The sequence below is a fragment of the Carassius carassius genome, chromosome 13 (genome assembly GCF_963082965.1).
Source record: "Carassius carassius chromosome 13, fCarCar2.1, whole genome shotgun sequence".
Lineage (NCBI taxonomy): Eukaryota > Metazoa > Chordata > Actinopteri > Cypriniformes > Cyprinidae > Carassius > Carassius carassius.
The window spans coordinates 7,895,692-7,916,243 of record NC_081767.1 but is presented as its reverse complement, the minus strand read 5'-3'; the positions used below and the strand labels follow the sequence as shown (position 1 = coordinate 7,916,243).

General features: G+C 34.8%; 1 protein-coding gene across 1 annotated transcript in view; it reads right to left on the bottom strand.

Moving 5' to 3' along the window:
* The window catches only part of LOC132155914 (ras GTPase-activating protein 2-like), a 42,130-nt gene that overhangs the window by 8,430 nt on the left and 13,148 nt on the right, over positions 1-20,552 (bottom strand). The window contains exons 2-19 of the mRNA XM_059564686.1: positions 20,313-20,436; positions 16,355-16,461; positions 16,173-16,267; positions 12,720-12,796; positions 9,022-9,105; positions 8,551-8,623; positions 8,332-8,408; positions 6,761-6,862; positions 4,283-4,436; positions 3,826-3,980; positions 3,500-3,614; positions 3,312-3,386; positions 2,929-3,052; positions 2,557-2,663; positions 2,213-2,299; positions 1,991-2,068; positions 1,301-1,374; positions 1,033-1,139 (exon numbers count right to left, since the gene is read on the bottom strand). Coding sequence (XP_059420669.1) covers positions 1,033-1,139; positions 1,301-1,374; positions 1,991-2,068; positions 2,213-2,299; positions 2,557-2,663; positions 2,929-3,052; positions 3,312-3,386; positions 3,500-3,614; positions 3,826-3,980; positions 4,283-4,436; positions 6,761-6,862; positions 8,332-8,408; positions 8,551-8,623; positions 9,022-9,105; positions 12,720-12,796; positions 16,173-16,267; positions 16,355-16,461; positions 20,313-20,436 — 1,815 coding nt within the window. The remainder of the gene's footprint in view (positions 1-1,032; positions 1,140-1,300; positions 1,375-1,990; positions 2,069-2,212; positions 2,300-2,556; positions 2,664-2,928; positions 3,053-3,311; positions 3,387-3,499; positions 3,615-3,825; positions 3,981-4,282; positions 4,437-6,760; positions 6,863-8,331; positions 8,409-8,550; positions 8,624-9,021; positions 9,106-12,719; positions 12,797-16,172; positions 16,268-16,354; positions 16,462-20,312; positions 20,437-20,552) is intronic.

The following is a 20,552-nucleotide window of genomic DNA, read 5'->3' as shown; positions in this document are numbered from 1 at the left end:
TAAAGATAATGGTCCATATGGAGATTTGATTTGATTAATTTATGCTAACTTTGACACATTCCGTGATTGTTACTCCAGCCATTACTCTAGTCTTTCATGCTGACTTGGTACTCAAGACATAGAAATAGAAAGTTCAAAAGAAGAGAATTATTTGAAACAAATATTTTGTAACATTGCATGTTTCTTTGCTGTCACTTTTAGTCAATTCAATGTATCCTTGCTAAATAAAAGCAGTATTATTATTTTAATCTTACCCACCCCAAACTTTTTAACAGAATTGTGTTTGTAGGTAAAAATTGCAGTTTAAATTTTTTTAATAAATATATGAAAAACGAAATGCCTTTGATTATTCTAATGCATCAATATATAAATTGAAAGACCTTACTGTTACTATATAATTTTAAGAAATAATTCCCTTTTTTTGTCCAGAATCTACTGACAGCCTCATCAATGCATAACACAGCTTTTTCCATTTATTTATCAGAAAATATTGTGTAAAATAATTAATTTCAGCAATTCATTTGACATTTGACTGGTTTTAACTATTAATTTAATTGTATCACATCCATTTTATCAGCATAATATATATATGCCACTGTCCATTCTATTTTCGGCAATGGCCACTAATTTAAAACACAGCATTACAAAATGAACATATACATATTCAGTACTCATACACATTGCTAAATCCATGGACATCTGTAAACACAAGTGCACACCCATGACATGAATCCAACTGCATAAATCAAAAAGGGGAAAAATACGTTTTTACATCCAGAACTGGCTGACCGTACACACTTCATGTACAGGAGCTTCACAAACAAGAATGAGAAACAGGACAAGCTACAAGTATCCATGGATACTTTTCATGTTATTTCAACTCCATTACCATATTAAAACACTGCCAGCAAAAACAACTGTCTGGACACCCACATTTTACCCCTGAACCAGATGACTGCTCACAAAGAAAGTTCTTCGGATCATAGACCAAACTGGTCTGCAGGAGAACACATCAGAGCCGGGATCACTCACCTTTCTGCTTGTGATAGGACAGCTCTTGATTGGTCACTCGTAACCAGCGTTTCTTAAAGTTCTTCTTTCCTATTCGCTTTCTGCCTTGGGCCCGCTTATGTACCTCTCTGTTAAAAATCATATGTACAAATCTAACTGTTAGGCATCCTGGATATAATTTGCCACAGCCACGCTGAACTTTTAAATCTTTGAGTAGCTCAAATAACTAAAGACCTCAACTAATCAATTGAATCAGACTCATTTGAGAAGTGTGGTGTCTTTTACTCACCCCTCCTTCAGCACAAAAGAGTCCTCCACTCCACTGGACTCCTTACTTACATTAGAGGAGATCTCATCTAAGAACTAATGGGGCAAAGAAGACGGAAGAAAAATGAAGCCCAAATTTAAGACACAAATGCTTTATATGCCAGCATCTTCATGACATCATACACAATATTGCAATAAGAAATGCTGCGTGCGCTTGTATGCTAAGTTCTTAGACATGTTCTTCCTTTCTATTCATGTTGGTTTCATTTGGTTTTGAAAAGATCAAATGTAACCATCAAGGAAAAGGTAATAACACATTTTGTCTACACCTTGAATGTGTGATGAAAATATTAGTTTTTTTATATTTTTAACTAAAAAAGGACTTTGTAAAAAAAAAAAAAAAAAATGTTTTTCAATAATATTCATTACGCTGACATTTTTGTATTATGCACTCGTAAAAAAAACTTTTCATATATATATATATATATATATATATATATAAATCATTTTTTGAAAAAACACTCATTACAAAACTGCATTTAAGAGTGTTTCTGGATAAATTAATACATCTGAATAAAAAATAAAAAAGAGCATCATGTCATTGACCCACAAGCATCTAGTATCAGTCCAATCTATTCAGAATCTGAAACAATCAGAATATTAAGAAATATTATCGTATCGGCAGCTCAAATTGTTAGTTAGAAATACTTACCTTTTTAACTTTTTCTATACATTCATCTTCTTGGAATAACTTGAAGAAATCGTACATATAGGTTTCTTTAAAGCTAGCCTGAAAAAAATAAATAAATCCAAACCATCACAACAGAAACAAGAGCAGGAATTTAAAACATCTTCTGCTTTGGCTCTATATCTAGGGGAAAACTTTTCAAAAGTTGGTTCCCTGAGCACACAGTATGACTAACAGCTCACGTACCAGTTTGTTCTTGGAAAGGCTGCCCCAGCTGCCCAAAGACTGGATGGTTTTAGAGATAAGAGTAAGTGTGCGGGAAATTTCAGGCTCCTGAGAGTAAGAAAGAAAGTAGAAGTGAGGCGACAACTCATTTTTAATTCAAAACACTTTCATTTACTGGTAATTACTTTATGCTCTTACAAATAACACATGTATTGTTGTCAGCAGAGACTGGAGTGTCTCAACGGGTCTTTCCTGGCATAAATCAATTAGTCACATGCTTAAAAAAGGAAGTAAATCATGTTTGTTATGACTATGTAGTTTGTTCGAGCTGTGGTGTGATGTGGCTGTTTTTGTTGCACACTCACAGGATGATGGGATCTCAGCTGGAAGGTGTGTGGAGAGAGAACAGCCACCGCAAAGAACCTCAGAAATATGAAACTGCTGACCGCTGAGTACTGCACATGAGGATCCGCTGTGGTGACACACACACACACACACACACACACGCACACGCACACACACACACACACACACACACACACACAGATTATTAGTCATGACTGAGTATCTGGCTCCTCCTAGTGGTGAATCAACACAGTCCTTCATGAATGCACACAGACACATCAGTGTGATGTCATTAAAAAAAGAATAAAACTGAAACATTGCTGAACAAAATACATGCTCAGGTAAATGAGAGTGATGAGAGCGTGTTTGTGTGTGATCATGTGCTGTCTGACCTGGAAAGCGTTTAGATGCGAGCTGTCTGAGTGACCTGAAGACGTCACACATGAGGGGAGAACAACTGGAGCTGGACTGTGTTATAGACGTAAATACCTTCTGCACATAACCCTGAAGGTTCTCCTGAGCACACCCAAACACATGCGCATGAGAAAGTACTTTTAGTTATGGCAGACTTTTTTTTTTTTTCCATGAGAATTTAACCTCTAAAGTTAAAGCAACATGAGCTTATTTATACTTGGACATATATTTGCAAATTCTGAACTATTATCAGATGGTACAAATTTAACCCACACATTTTTAATTTCAAGGACATTCCCTTTAAGTATACGGCCAAATTATGTACATAGATTCTACCAAAAAAATAAACACATCATCTCACCTTGTTGACTTCCACATTATCGCCCTCTTTTAGTTTGACAGGATCGATCTCACAGGTTTTGTTTGATTCGAAGATCTGGAAAAGCAGAATGAAAACAACAAACCATTTTTGCCACACATTTGAATGCAGCTATAAACATTCAGTCCAGTTAACATAAAAAAAAAATTAATAGTAATACTGTTTCTCACTTCATTTAAAACAGGTTTGAGAGTGACGGTCAAGTAACTTCTGCCCACAATCTTCATCATGTCATCTATGCAGCGGGTTGCCAGAGAGTTCCCTCTGAATATGGTGTTGGCCTCTCTGCACAGGAAGACAGAGAAAAAAAAATGTTTTAATTTTATTTATTTTTTTAAATGCATATTAATAAAACTAAAAGAAATAGTAAAATGCATACAAAAAACTATATGCATATTAACAGATACAAAACTAAACAAACATTAACAAACTTAAAGCTATATGCATATTAACAAAAAACCAATATAAATGTTTGTGTGTGAATGTGATACTGAACTGTGTATTCTCCAGCTCCAGAGCAGCAACAGAGGTGAGAAAGGGCAGCAGTCTGTTGTGATGGAGCAGCAGTCTGACCACAGGAAGAAGTGCTTCATACCCCACACTCTCTCTGCAGATATCTCCCAGAACATGAGCCGCTGACGCTGAGATCGGCTAGAGATACACACAAAATTAAGAAATGAAAAGAAGTTATGCTTGTTAAACGGTTCACCCAAAATGAAAATTCTGTCATCATTTGCTCATCCTCAAGTTGTTCCAAACCTATATAGATTTCTTTTTTCCTGCTGACCACAAAAGAAGATATTTTGAAAAATGTGGGTAACCAAACAGTTTCTGGTGCCCAATGACTTCCATAGTATTGGAACAACGTAAAAAAAATGACAATTTTCATGTTTGGGTGAAGGCTTGAGTCAAAGTGCATAAGGTCTTCCAGATAATAGGGGGCACTATTGTACCTTGACATCGGGGGATTTGAGCATTAGGTTGCGGAGGGCCGTGTAGCAGGCAGAGGGCAGGACGTTGTCCTCCGTGTATGTTACCTTCAGACGTAAAGAACCCAGATCATCTGGCTTAGACTTTGTACCGTTTCCTTTTGGCTGCAGCAAGTACCTAGGAAACACAAGGCAAAAGCAATTTCCCCTTTTTAATGAGCTATTTTACAGTGTAACACAGCTTCATCATTCAATATGCTGTATTGTTAGATTGTTAGATGACTATATATGAAATATTCACAATACATTCACGATGATTTATTTACTCATTACGTTGTTGTCATTCAATGTGTCATTACACTCAAACAGGTGTTGAGAAAGTGACATTTCAAAAGCAAAAACATTGGATTTGCTAAGTTTCCATGAATCGGTTCCAACTATTTTTATGATTTGACTGGAAACATTGCATCAGAAAATTCTGGTTAATCATCATGTCATCAGTCAGGATTCAGATTCATCAGTTCAGAAAATTATTTTTCATATAGTAAAATTGTTTTAGTTCTATTATATATATGTAGGTGAATCTTGCATATATATACAAACATGTACACACCCTACTGGTCCAAATATTTGGAATCATAAGATTTTTTAATGTTTTTGAAATAAATCTCTTTCGCTCACCAAGCCTTTCTTTCGGGACTATTTGATGAATAGAAAGTTCAAAAGAACAGTAATTATTTGAAATAAAAATATTTTGTAACATTATACAACCAAACCTGTATCATTTCACACATTATCACATTTATTCGCTATAGTTTAGAAAATGGTAATAAAATATGACAAATATGAAAAATATATATAATAAAATATGATTTTTGGTCCCATTTTTGTTTTTTTATTTTACTGGTAGTCCACTGTGGGAATAATTTTTGGGTATAATATATTTAATATTACTTTATTTTGCTATCTTCACTTGTATAAATGAACTTTAGTGTGCTGCACCCACTAGTAATATATATATATATATCTGTGGTTTGATTGTATTTATGAATGTAATGTATTTATTGTACTTTTGATCATTTTATTCAGTATGAATGCAATAAACTGATCAAAAGTTTCTTTTTCATTTCTTTTTTCTTTTAATTTTTTAAATCGTATTACCCCAAACTTTTGAATGGTAGTTTATCACTATTTCTACCAAAATATTAAGCAACTGTTTTCAACATTGATAAAAATAAGAAATGTAAAGTCGCGATTCAGCATATTAGAATGATTTCTGAAGGATCATGTGACACTGAAGACTGAAATAATGGCAGCTGAAAATTCAGCTTTATCGTCACAGGAATAAAATGACTTTTTTAAATATATTCAAATATAAAACATAAGAAAAATAGGGGGGGGGGGGTTATTGTGATATTATTTCACATTATTACTTGTTTTACCGTATTTTTCTAAAATAAATGCAGCCTTAGTGAGCATAAAAGACTTCTTTCATAAACAACTGCATTGAGATTTATTAAATAGTGAATAGTGTTAAAAAGCTGAACATTTTGACATGTCATTTATCCTTTGTGTCATTTGCATTGCTCAAACTACGAAGAACAGGAATTACTGTGGCAAGATTGTATTTAAGAGTGTCAGTATGTGAGCTTGTTCTATGCTAGGTTCATGCAAAAGCTCACCCACGCAGTAGACTCACTGCCCTCATTCAAAACATGCAGATCAGTATCAACAAGTTCCCTCTCAGTCCACACACACACACACACACAGAAATGCACGCACATACAATGTTTACACAACACTACTGGTAGGACCCTGTGATCCACAGTCTGAGGACACAAGGGAAGCGGGCAACGGAAGCAATCCGCCCAAAACACACACCTAAAGTCTGTCAAATTTTTCTCGACAAAAACTAGCAGAGATAAGACACAATTGCAGCTGAAATTTATATTATGGATGCTGCAGTCAGTGGTCATCACAAATGACAATGCGTGGCCTTCAGGAATGGCCTCTAAAGTCAGTAAAGTAATGCTGAAGTATGTTGTTTTAAGCTCTGACGTCAGAGAGGTGGTGCGCTCATGCCTGATTGGGCAGATAAGGACAGTGCAGAGCTGGGATTGGCTGTTATCTTCCTTCCTCATCTGTTCATCAGTATACCTCACTCACACACTGAGATCAGCAGAACTGCATTAAAGTGTGTGCATACCCACCTTTATAAACCTTTTTTATACTGTTTGTCTATTATGTGTATTACAATTTGACAAAAAAATTTGTAACACTTTACAATAGGATTTCATTTGTTAATATTAGATAATTAATTTAAAAAAAAAAAAAACTTCTAAAACTTCTTAAGCACTTTGTCTTCAAACCAGCAAGTCAGTCATTAACAAATGCATGTAAAAAAAATCTAAGTAAAAAAAAAAAAAAAAAAAAGTGTGTTTTGCAAGAAAATACTTCAAAAAGTTAATGTTTGATTCTATGTTAGTAAGTGTGAGTTCTTACCATGCTCTGTGAATATGGTCATTTCTCAGGATTTTCACAGATACCCGTGTCTCTCCGAGGAACACATCCTGTGCCAAGTTACCATTATTCCACAGCTCCACCCTGCATGGAAGAATACAAGAGTACGCATTAGCTAAATGTTCATTTACGAACACACATACACAAACAGAGCTCTGTTTCGATGTATTTAACACACGTTTGAACTTCTCCCATTCAAACTGAATCTGAAATTCAGCACGCAGAGCACAGATGCAGTTGCATCAAAGTGGATTAGTCATTTTCCTCTGCACTACTGAAAGAAGCTTTTTTCTTACATCAAACATGCACACAAATAAATTGCCTTTGAGTGGAAAATAAAAACCAACAACACACCAAAACCATGCATAAACACCCACCCGTACACACACATACACACATTAGTGTCATGAACTAATGTGCCGTCTGGTGGTTTCACTTACTCTTACCTGTCAGCTACTGCAGAGGGCTATATGGGACAATTCAGAGTGGCACATTACGCGTCAAATCAGATCAAAGCCACATTCATCAAAACATTTGTGACAGAACATACATGCGTCCAATCAAATAAGCACTCGCTTCCGATTATCATAATCATCCACAAACAGTCAATATGTGCAGTTATACGCGGTTTATAAAAAGACTTTAAACAAAAACAAAAGTCTGCATCCAGGAAAATCCGTGTTTTCATTCGTTCATTCGTTTTTTGATTTAATATTAAAAGTAGAAAAAAGGGTCCTTTTTCGTTTTCTTTTTTTTCCGCTTCATTTTTCATTTTTCGTTCAGGGTTGGAAAAATAAATAACCAGCTTAAACATTTGATTTCTACATGTGGGCGGGGTTTAAAAGCCCCTTTCTGCTGATTGGTCAGCCGAAGATCAAACCGTGCCATCTGAATGTATGCTGTAGGGTTTGGTGAGAAACACACCAAAGTGACATGTTTTAGAAAATATTGCGTTTGCGCAGCTACTCGCTCCATGCACAAGCGCATGTTCTTTTGAGATATAAATTTTAATCAGTTTTAATAAAATAAAAGACTACATTATAAAACTCAGAAGAGTATGTATTTTAATATCTCTGTTCCCCGGTTGTTCTTGCGGGAACGTTAGAGGCCTATCATTATATTCAATGCATTATTCTTTACTTTTTACATTAGTGTTTAAAATATTTAATTTAAAAGTAATTAATTAATTAAACAAACTTACTGGGTGACCAGGGAAGCTATGACAGCCATCATATCATACTCTGCCATCACCAGCTTTTGATGCAAAGCATATCTACACAGAAGAGAGCCCTGTAGGATCTGCCCTTGTACGGATTGTGTCAAGCTATTTGTTAGTCTGGTTGTTTGATGAGAAAAATATTAAAGGTAGTTGCAATAAATGCGTAAAGGAGCTGTTTTCTCAATTTTTTTATTTCAATATTAAAAAAAAAAAATGAATGAACAAATGATAAACGGATTCAGGAAAGCAAAAGGACAGGCAAAGATGGAACAATGACAACATAATAATGGAGAAGAGAAGAGAAGAGAAGAGAAGAGAAGAGAAGAGAACTCACTTGATCTCTAGTTTCTCTATGTCCTCCTCCTCCACGTGAAAATGTGACTTCCCTTTGTAACTGCTCGACCTTGTGACCTGCCATGACATTGTGAATTGTGAATATATGGCTAATGCTGTAGATGCATATGACAACATACTTTATTAAGTTGTTAAGGGGGGTTCAGAAACATCATTTGGATGCACATAACTAATATTCAATAAATGGATGAGGTCGTACCTCGAAATGAAAGGTCTCCTCAAACTGAGGGTCACTGGTTTTCTTCTTCACTTTAGTTTTTTTTTGGTCAGACCTGAGAGAGAGAGAGAGAGGGAGAGAGAGAGAGAGAGAGAGAGAGAGAGATAGAGAGAGAGAGAGAGAGAGAGAGAGAGATAGAGATAGAGAGAGAGAGAGAGAGAGAGAGAGAGAGAGAGAGAGAGAAACAGAAAGACACAGAACAGGATGTTATTATTGAATCAGAGCGGATGTTGTGTACTCATTTCTGCCTAGATCAGAAACAGAGGCTGAAACTGCTTTATGACTGACTGATTTAGAAAAAAAGAAAAGAAAAAAAAAACACAATAGAGCATTTTGACTGTTTTCAGTACTTCATTAGAAACCATCATATTTTATGCAAGCTTCTGTTCCTTTACTGTAAACCTTGTGATTTAAGTGCACCATCAATATGACTTCAAATGTTTATAAACTTACCTGGCGGGCCCTACAAGTGTTACTGTGGCGTACGGATCGCAGTTCTGCCCACTTATCAACGGCAAACCCTGACATGCAATTATCCTGCAACAAACACACAGATGTCTTAATGAGATTGTTTAAAAACATACATTCAAGTCAATATGAAACCGCATTCTTAATCCATTTGATTAATTCCAAGTGAAACAGGATACTTAGGCTACTGTTTTAGGCTATAGTCTAAATAATGCCTAAATATATATTTTGCCTTTCCCATAAAATACAAAGTACCAGTATCACGGACTCATTCACATGAGCATGTATTAATATAGCAAATGGGGCAGTTTTGATTTTATGTTTGCCAGTCTGCCCAGTACGGCATGCATGCATACATTCATTCATTCATTCCTGTCTGTTTTGATCAAATTAAACACACACACAAGCTGGATTTCCATCACCCTGCTTTTATGCAGACTTTAAGTATCTTATTAGAATCGAGTGATGGAAACGCTGAATTTCGAATAAAAATACCTTAATTCGCAAAAAAGTTTTTACACTCGCTTGAGGTGTTTTGTGACTTGTGCGCAAAAAGGACTGATGTGAATAATTGGAGATGGAAATGAATTTTCCAAACAAATTCCTTCAAGCGCATAAAAAAAGTAATGTGACTTTGTGCTATGGAATGACAAAACCTGACTAACCAGCGGACCAATCTCATTCCACAGCATCTGAAATGTTGTTATGGTCATTCGAAAATCCACTAGCAAAGTCTGTCATTAAAGTATAATTGCCTCCAAGAAAAGTCTTACACGACTGCATTCCCAAACATCAGCATCCACCTCCGAAAGCAATGAACGCATTCATTGTGTTTCGTCTGCTCACTCTGAGGCACAAGTAATTTATTATATATGAAAATTATTATATTCTCCTACTTTTCTTAGTGATTTATAGTGGAAGTTTATCGGGAAGTGCTATTTGTTCTCTATGACTTGCTGGATGGAATCTAAGCTTATTCGCAAATGTTTTATGCGATGTTCCAGTTTTGCGCATAAGTTAAATTCGCAACTTTGGATGGAAACCCGGCTACAGACACACATATATTAAACTGATCAAAACTGACAGTAAAGACATTTACACCGATTTACATTTACAGTTTTCAACTGTTTTCAAGATTGACGAAAATGTTTATTTTTCCAAGTTATTTTAAAATGTAATCTCACAAAATGCAATGCAACATTAATTGGATTGTTATTGTTCTTATTCAATTAACTGCATAATAAAAATATAGCCTATTTTGTTTCACTTAAAAAAAAAAACGACTTATAATTTATTAGGTATTTAATTTGAAATCACAGCAAACATGACAAAAATATCAACTATTACGTGAATAATTTAAACACTTTGCTGGAAATCATTGGCACACTGCGAAAAAACATGACTGACTTCAAGTCATTCTTGAAATTTGATCAAATCTGAACTATTTTAAATGGCATTACATTGGTGACATTAAAACCAGCAGGTTTTTCAACAATGTTCAATTCATCACAGAAAAACAAATGTTGTCAGCAATAAACACAGGTACATAAATCAACAAATGTGTTATGCTGTGGCCCAATAGGGCAAGTGACTGAAATTCTCTCACACTGGCCCTCTTCCTTATTGTTGAGCAGCACCGATGTTGACTCTTTCAGAGGTTCCTCTGCGTCACATGTTCAAATGTGAATGAATGAAAGAATAAGACGATGAAAGAAGAACGAGCATAAATGAAAGTGTCAGATAAGAATGCTTAAAACAGAAGCACTGCTATCCGAGACAGGAAGTAATTCACACTTGTAGTTGTCATGGTGACAGCCATGATGCAGCGAATGGAAGGTGAGAAAGAACTACAAAGAGTGAGAGAGCATGAAAGAGAGAAAAAAGCAGTGTGACAGCAAAACAAAACCACAGGAACAGCGCAGTACGAACTTCCTGCCGTCACGCCATCACTTCCTCTTTCGTCAACCGGCTCTGTGGGAGAGTGTGAATGAACAGCGATGGCCAGCATTAAACACAGTGACGAGTCAAACCATTTTTCACACCGTTACAGAGAACACATAGACCCTGTAGAGGTGTGAACATGACTTTCACAGGTTTTCTCCCCAAACCAGACAACACACACTTCTGAAGTTATCAACACAGTATCCAGAGCATACCATATGTAGTATTTCACAGGAAACACCAGGAAACCACAACAGTAAACCAAATAAGGACCATTTCAAACCATGCTTATTTTATATACAGACAATTTGCATGAATAATTAAGCATATAACCCGGCTTCCCCGTAATCTCAGTGGTAGTCGTCTAGATCAGGGATTCCCAAACCTTTTTGTCAGCATAAAATACTCTTTTTGAAACAGTTTCCATATTTCATATTTCATTTAACAACACATTTGTTCACGGTTCTCTAGATATTGGTTAATAGTCACACGACTTGCAGAAAAATCGAATAAATATTTTGATTGTTTTTAAAAAAAAAATCATTTTATAATTATGTATTGACAGTATAAGGCTGTACAATTTGGTTAAAAAAGAAATTGCGATTAATTTGTCATGGACTGCGATATGATAAACATTTCATCTTATAAGAAAATGTCTCATGCTACTGCTGAAGAAACATCCAGGCAAAAAGAACAAGGAGACCACGCTGTGATGAAAATAAGTCTTCAAGAGAATCAACTAAGTATTCACAAGACCTCATTCATTGTAATAATAATAATAATAGCTCATTATTTCTAATTCTAATTCTGTAAAAAAAAAAAAACATAAAAATAAATAAATACATCAAAATATAATATTATTGTAATAATATAATTTTGCTTCAATGAAAAAATTATTTTAGAAAGAGAGAGACAGTGACAGAAAGACAGATAGATACTTCAACTAAACAAATAGATTCTAAATATTCTAAATTCTAAATACAATTTATAATACAAATACAATAAAAATGTCTTAAAAGTTTGAGAGTTTACGTTTCAAAGAATTTAAGAAGAAAAATGTAGGGTGAACTTAAGGTCTATAAACAGGTTTATAAAAGCTTTTTGTTACAAATCTACTTAAAAAAAAAAAAAAATCTATGCCAATGTGAAAATAAATGTACAGCATGCAGAGATGGAACCCCCATTTGTCAAACCTTGGACCTCGGTCAAAGGAAAGTGATCATGAAGTCTGACGACGCAACATGAATGTCCCAGTTACACACTATCACTAGTGACTACATTGAACTGCGATGGCAGGGCAAAAAATAAATAAAAAATATTCCATTTCACACTTTTAAAGGTCTTTTTAAAAAGACACTGGACACTACAATGGATATGGATATTGTACTGGATATTGAAACAACTACTAGAATATAATGAAATATAAGTGGCATAGCCTATATGTTTTTGACATACATTTTAATTTGAATACTATTAGGACACACCGTTACTTATGGATTGACAGCAATGGAGAAAGATTTTTAGAACCACATGGTATAGTTAAGACATCTATCAGCAAGGAATAAAGAGGCCCTTCTGACTAGCCCGACCTTGAATTTTAATTTGATATCCTGTTTCACTTTAAAGTTTTTAACTTTACAAAAGTATAATGGGTTCTGAATGGCAATTCATATTGAGCTCAAATACACTGAACTCATGTAGAAACACACAAACACATGCGTTGACCGACAAGCATCACTTACTGAACCACAAGCTGTTGGCAGATGGAGCCATTCTCTGTGATCAGTTCATTCAGCTTCATCTCTAAATGAACCTTCCCCTGCAAAAGTAAAAAGACTTATTTCACCAAATCCAACACATGTAGTTACACTTCATTCAGTTGAGATACCTACAGGGTAACAAGCAAACAGACTTTAGAATTCAGTGTGCTTTATTTTTCAGTCATGCTGTCTTTAGATGGGACACTGCTTCTTTGTCTTTGTGCACTGACCCATTTATCAGCATTCACAAATTACATTAAAGAAAAACTATAATAAATATATGTTTAATATAGATTTAATGGTTTGATATCTTCTTGAATGCAATGACATTCAGACATTTTAAATGTTTAAGTTCAGAAATACGTTTTGGGGCCACTGTATGAAATTCAGATGATTGGACCTGTCCCACAAACCCACATTCAGACATCTGCTTAAAACAAAAAAAGTCATCTGAAATCCAGAATGTGATTTGAATGCCGTGGAACTGAAGATCAACTACTGACATGTTTATGATATTATATAGATGTTGAAATAATCTATCCAGCCTGTCAAATTAGTTGAGGCTGATAATGTTGGAATGAGAAAGAGCGAGGTGAGGAGGAAAAGACAGGGAGGGAGACAGATAGAAAAGAAAAAGACTAAAGAAAAACACCCACATACTCCTACGCAATATTTTGTGCAAGTTCCTTTCAGAAATGACACCGAGCATGCACCAGTAATTCAATGTTAACAGATGTCCAAAGAAGATAAATACTACTTTTTAAAATAAAACTTCAAAATGCAACATGAAGTGCCAATCCTCAAAGAAGCCAAAATATATTCATAGAATCGAATCATTTTACCCTGAAGAAGAAGTAGATGTTGAGTAGATCTATTTGCAAGATACAGTACATCTACATAATCGTAGCGCAATTAATTTCATACGTATGTGGAAATAAAAAACTTGTGTTGTGTAAATAAGTCGTTTAAGTTTTTTGGAGTGCGTAAGGCCTTTTTTGAACACAGCAATGGAGGAACTTCTTGTGATTTCAGCCAGTTCTGGGCGGCTCTGAACATTATCTGACGGAACTGCCACCCACCTTTTTCTCATCCTCAGAGTTAAACACATACACAACAGTGTTTAACCGCTGTCATAAAGTAACACTGCAACATAGACTCTAGGGCCATATGAAATCTATCAATATTTGTCAATACAATTTTCCTTTCTTTTTTTTCATGATATTTGTGTTTTTACTCTGAAATTAATCCGTTTTAGCTAAAAACACAGGTGATTGTTGAGTTGGGATTGTTAAGAACTTGCAGTACAACAAAAATCAAAAGTTTAAAATAAAATTTTCCACAGCATTTTACTAAATGAAAACTGATATGAATAATCTCTTTTATTTATATGCACCAAAACCCTATAATAATCAGCAATATTTTTACAAAAATATTTTCATTTATATATATATATATATATATATATATATATATATATATATATATATATATATATATATATATATATATATATATACAGAGAGAGAGAGAGAGAGAGAGAGAGAGAGAGAGAGAGAGAGAGAGAGAGAGAGAGAGAGAGCATTGTGTTAGCAAGCGCAAGGTTGGGGGTTCGAATCCCAAGGAACACATGTTAGGAAAAGTTGTTAGCCTGAATGCAATGTAAGTCGCTTTGGATAAAAGCGTCTGCTAAATGCATAAATATAAAATATGAAAAACGTTACACAGAGACTTTCCAAGAACATTTCTGTGCGACTGCAAACAAATCACTGAATCAGAGTCTGAACCTACGAAATGAAAAAGTAATAATCTGTTTCTTTCTACTAAAAAAGTAAGTGAAGTCGCAAGGCAGGAAGAAGGAAGGATTGCGAAACTAGTCTGTAAACATGGCTGCTTTGTGGAAAGCTATGCAAAGCCGAAATGTGATGATCAACAATTTTATAATGAAATAGTCTAGTTTATTAAGGCTTTTTCATTTTTGACCATGCGAGTGCCTTGGAGTATTACATTGTTTCACTAGTCTGTAAAAATGCTCTGTATTTCAGGTGACTTTGTGGGACACATCTTGTCATCATACACAGTGGCCCTAAAAAGTATTTAGGCACTTAAGAAACACAGTTTACAAATAAAACAAATACAAAGGCAACTAAAATATTCAAAAGGGTCCTCATAAGGGTACATTTTTCGAAATTGAGATTTATACATCATATGAAAGCTGAATAAATAAGCTTTCCATTAATGCAACTATTTTGATCATTTGGAATCTGAGGGTGCAAAAAAATATAAATATTGAGAAAATCACCTTAAAAATGGCCAAATGAATTTCTTAGCAATGCATATTACTAATCAAAAATTAAGGTTTGATATATTTACTGCAGGACATTTACAAAGTATCTTCATGGAACATGATCTTTCCATTATGTCCTAATGATTTATGGCATTAAAGAAAAATCAATAATTTTGACTCATACACTGTATTTTTTTGGCTATTGTTACAAATACACCCAAGTGACTTAAGACTGGTTTTGTGGTCCAGGGTCAGATATTATCAATACAAATATTAAACAGAAACACTTATGCAGAAGCTTGCTTTCTAGGTTTACTTTCCTCAGTAGGAAAAGTGGCAAATCGATATTTGTAATTATCTTTCCATTTTTTTGTTGTTATTGTTTTTTACAAATACATTGCAAAAATATTTTTTCACAAATACTTTGCACTTTTTCTAAATATGTCTAAAGTCCAATTAAAACCGATGTTATCAATACACGTATGTAGAAACTCTTCTTGCTAGTTTTACTTTCCTTGGTTGGAAAAGTGGAAATCTGCTATTAGTAATTGGATTACCACAGTTTTTTTTTCTTTTAAAAGTTGCAAAAATATTTGTAAAAATTACAATCGCAAGTATTCCAAATGTTGCCAATTAAAACCATTGTTGTTGGCCATATGCATGCAAAATGTAAAAACTCTTGCTTGTTAGGTTTACTTTTCTCATTAATTTTCAAAAGTGGCTAACCGCTATTTGTCTTTCCGTTGTGTGTGTGTTTGTGTTTTTCGAAACAGACTTTTTACGAAAGCAAATGCGTTTACATAAACACTTTTTGTGTCTGATACGGTCCACACCCCCAGCTCTGCTGAATAGTGAATCATACTTGTGTACAAAACAGATCCGTGCATACACCATACACAAAAACAGGATGTGGAGTTGGGCCTGCATCTGTTTTCAAGTCACTGGACCACATATAAGAGCTGACTAATCATACATTGATCTCATTGGGTACGGTGAGGCAATGAGTAATCATAAACTCACCCGATTGGTCCAAACCACGGCTGAAGACTAACCACAGAAGGGAAGTAAGGCTGTGTATTCATGTATTGCTCTGTTGGGTGTGTGTTTGTGTGTTAAATGATAACTTCTATGCCATCTAACCGTTCACTCACCTGAACTTCTGAGTGTGGATCCACAGGCTGTAACTGAAACCAGTTCTCTTTCCCGCAGTACTTACACAGATCTTCCTTCCTGATGGCTACTTTCCCTACAAACGAACACGCAAGCTTCAGTTGACATGTACACTGTTTATTAGTCTTGACAATGAGACAAAACAAGGGCGAAAGATACTGACCTATAGGTAGATCCCTTATTTGGAACATGCCCTTGGCGTACACGTAGAAAGACAGGCATTGAAATGGCCGTGGAATTTCGAAGTAAAAGTCCTCGCTATAGAACGGACTAAAGCACAGGAAAGAGCGTGTTAAATACAAGTGCTGTAACTCCATATACAAAACGTCTATTTCCAATTGAATATAATAAATATCACCAATTTAAGTTCAAAATGAAAAGCATGGCTCTGGCGTCTCAATGGGTTTGATAAAATGTGTGGTCACTTTGAATAAAATAGTCCGCCACATACATATGTAACTGTAAACATTATTTGTTTTGCAGTACAGTAATGAGAATGTGGCCACTATCTATTATACTAATATGAATTTGACATTTATTTTACCTATACATTTACATTTTGCACTTCATTGCATTGTGTTATACTTGCATTGTCCTAGCAGACAATCTCTAGTACATTTTACAGTTATTTTTTGACAGCGTTATCCGATTCCAAACACAGTCAGTTTCTCCTAGTCTATGATTGATGTTTATAATACATGTGGAACGCTACTTTGGTCCAATAAGCTTTTCAGCAGTACAACACAGAAACACAGATATTAATAGAAAAAAATTAGTCACTTTAACGAGTCACACTTGGTTAGGATGAAGTAAGACTAGGTCATGAGAATTTGATGCATTGTCATAAAAACATTTGTCACGATACAAACAAAATCTCAGTTTTAATGAAACAATCTGTGAGATTCAACAAATGATCAAACAGAATGACACTGGTTTTAAATAAAGACGGCACAAGCACATATTTCACCCAAAGCATTTCTCAAAAATTAGGTTTAAATTTATAAACAAAAACGACCTTAAAAAAAGTTAAAATATATAAATGTAAAATACAATTTTAATAATACAATTACATTAAAAAGTTCTGTCACTTAGTGGTTGTCAAATGTTAGTGGATCATGTTTATAACTAAATGTGATGGACTACATTTGGTTACTCTGCTTAAGTGTCCAAACACTTTTGGGGTCAATGTATGCACAGAATTTAAAAAAATGTGTATCATCAAAAATGCATTCAAAAAACGACAGATTAAAAAGGTTCAATGTGCAAAAAATGATTTCAAGCTGTGTGACTGCAACAGTCAAATACCTCAGCTGAGACTTGAGAGGAGAACGCTCATCCACCCACACACACTCCAGCTCTCTTACACACACACACACACACACACACACACAAATTACACACTCATAGCCCACGCACTCAAGAGCGCATGTGCTGGCTCCACCATAGATTCACACAAACAGATTCTGACCAGGTAAAACTACTCGACTCGAAATACTGAAAACATGGCGACGTGGCACACCCGAATGATTCAAAAGTGTTTAATAAGAAGCCAAATGAGAGGAAGAAAGATTAGGAGAGGTGATGAGGAAAAACTTCACGCTCTGAGAGAGGCTGATTGCAAACGAGTGTGTGAAGGACAGACAGGGAGTGACTGATAGCAAGTGTGAGAGAAAAAAGTGAGGGAACGCGTAGGTGGACACCCTTCCTTAGACACAGCAAACAGAGCCCTTTGAACTGAGGAAAAAAAAACAGTTGTGAAATACCACGAGAGGAAAAGCCTTCAGAAAGAGAGTAAGATAAAGAAAATGTGCTTCTTTCAATGACTAGACGCTTTTGCAACTGAAAGTGTACACTGTAATATCGTCAAACACAGTGCTGTATGTCCCGATATCAAGATAAAGATATCAAGACAAGGCAAATCCGGTCCACAGTGGAAGCTCTACTATAATGAGTATAATGAATGAGTGAATAGTAAAAAAAAGAAAATAAAAATAATAATAATAATATATGTGTGTGTGTTTTTTAAAAATTACAATTTAAGCTCTCCACACTATTTATATGATCACAAATCTCGCATAGAATTACATAGAAAAATGTCTTGGAGAACTAACTTTGGAAACTGGGTTTGCTTACAAGTAGGGGTGTAATGATTCACTCGTTTTCTCGATGCATCGATTACAAACCCTGACGATTCATATGCATCGATCTTGAAACATGATTTTTGAATCGTGAATCGCCGATCTCGGACAGTAATTAATTTAAAACACTAAGAATCGAAAGAATCGCGATTTCTATAGTGATTCAGTGCTTTCAAAATATATACAAATTAAATTACTACACGCAAAATTAATGGAGAACTTGAAGAGTGTTTGTGAATCGTGCCTCTAATCTGTCCTTCACGCGCTCCACTGTTTACCGACTGAGACTGTCACAGGATTGCGCTCACGCTCCGTTCGTCTCTGATGCAGCAGACCTGCGATCTATAGAACTCATGGACCGTAATACTAAAGTGAAGTAGTTTTACTTTTCTGTAGTTTGTTAATGGCTCTCTGCATACTGACGACATTACCTGAGCAGTCGAAAGCTGCATATTTATTGCATGGACGGAGCAGAAAGTGTCTAAATCACATGCACAGTTCCTGTGAATGATAAATGTGTTTTAACAATACTGATGAACCGAAAATATGAGGGAAACACTTAAAATAACCACATCATTAACAAGAGCGCAAGGTTTATCTGATAATCAGATGCATGAAAGTAGCGTTTGTTGCTATAGAAACAGACATCGAGCACGTTTTCTCTCAGAATAATTCGATGATGGAGAGGAAAAGTTACAACAGCTACTATACCATTTTATTCTGTATAAATGAGATAAAGAAGTTTACACACTTAAAGAGAAGTTATCTCGCTCTCATAGACGTGCCAGGCTATATCTGCAGCTAAACTGAATAAAAGCAGAATGAACTGATGAAACATTAAGAAAAAAAAACACAATAAATAAAATTTATGAATGATGCAGTGCTCATTGACATATCATTTATTACAGTACAGAAACTATAAAGTTTATTTTCTGTGCAGAAAATTAAAATAATAGATAAATGTAGTAGCCTATATAAAACAATCATAAAATTGCAATTAGGAAAAAATTATCGATTACAAAGTATTATTGTCGAGCAGTGTATTTGATTTCTTAAAGCAAATTAAAAGTAATAAAAAAAGAAGAGAATTAATTTAAAAAAAAAAAATTATGAAAATACATAGGCTACATACATAAAATTATTTTATTTGACATTTTTCACTTCAGAAATGATGGCTACGCCCCTGGTGTGACAAAATGTTAGTTGATACATAATACTTTTAAAGCTCTTTTTTAAAATCTTGGCTTACATACATTTTTACTTATGCCATGTCATGCCATAGCACCATTAAACTAGCATTTAACAAATGGACAAAAGTTTTTTTTTTTCTTTTTTTTTTAAGGCTGCTGTGTAATTTGCCCCCTGACTAAGCATTTAAAGAATTTAGGGGAAGCATTGAAATGATCCTGTGAATGCACTTAAAGAACGCAGAATCGAATCATTATAATTGAGTCGAATTTAATTTAATTGTGAATCGAATCGAATCGTTCTAAATTTGCAAAAATTGTTCTTGAATCGAAAACCTATGAATCGTGAATAGAATCGAATCGCTGCCAACCCAAAGATTCACAGCCCTAATAATAATAATAAAATATACAATATTATTAACATCCCCAAAACAATTGTGGGTTGCCATGTTCTATGGCATCGCACATTTTGAGTGGTTATTAAGTTCTACTCACATTTTCTTCAGAAAATGTTTACTATTTTGGAAAATGTTTCTATTTGTATATTATAATTTATTATATTTTGAGCAACTATTGTGAAAGATGAAAAAAATGACATAAAAGGGCAGTGTTTCCGCTCTTGTTCGAATTACGTGTCCATGGCAGACAGAAAAAAATATGTGCCTGCATTTTTGTGAAGCAGCATGAAAACCACATATATGAGAAGTGCTGTAAGATAAATATCATCAGCATCAGCATGTCGTTTGCATGTGATGTTTGTGTGCTTATGTGTACAGGACTGTGTTGATCATCTCACCTTACACTCTTCTCATAGACTTTTGTGCGATATACTTCCTCCTGGTCCAAACTGATTGTACAGAAGGTGCAGAGGTCACGGAGACGGTTCGGCCCTGAGCTCGGACCCAGATTTTTTGCTTCGCCTGCCCAGAGAAGCATAACAGGGATGTAAGACGACACACACCTCACACATTACTATTCACATTATTGCAGAGAATATTTCAGAAATACTCCCAAAAGTTAAAATCTCAATGGATTG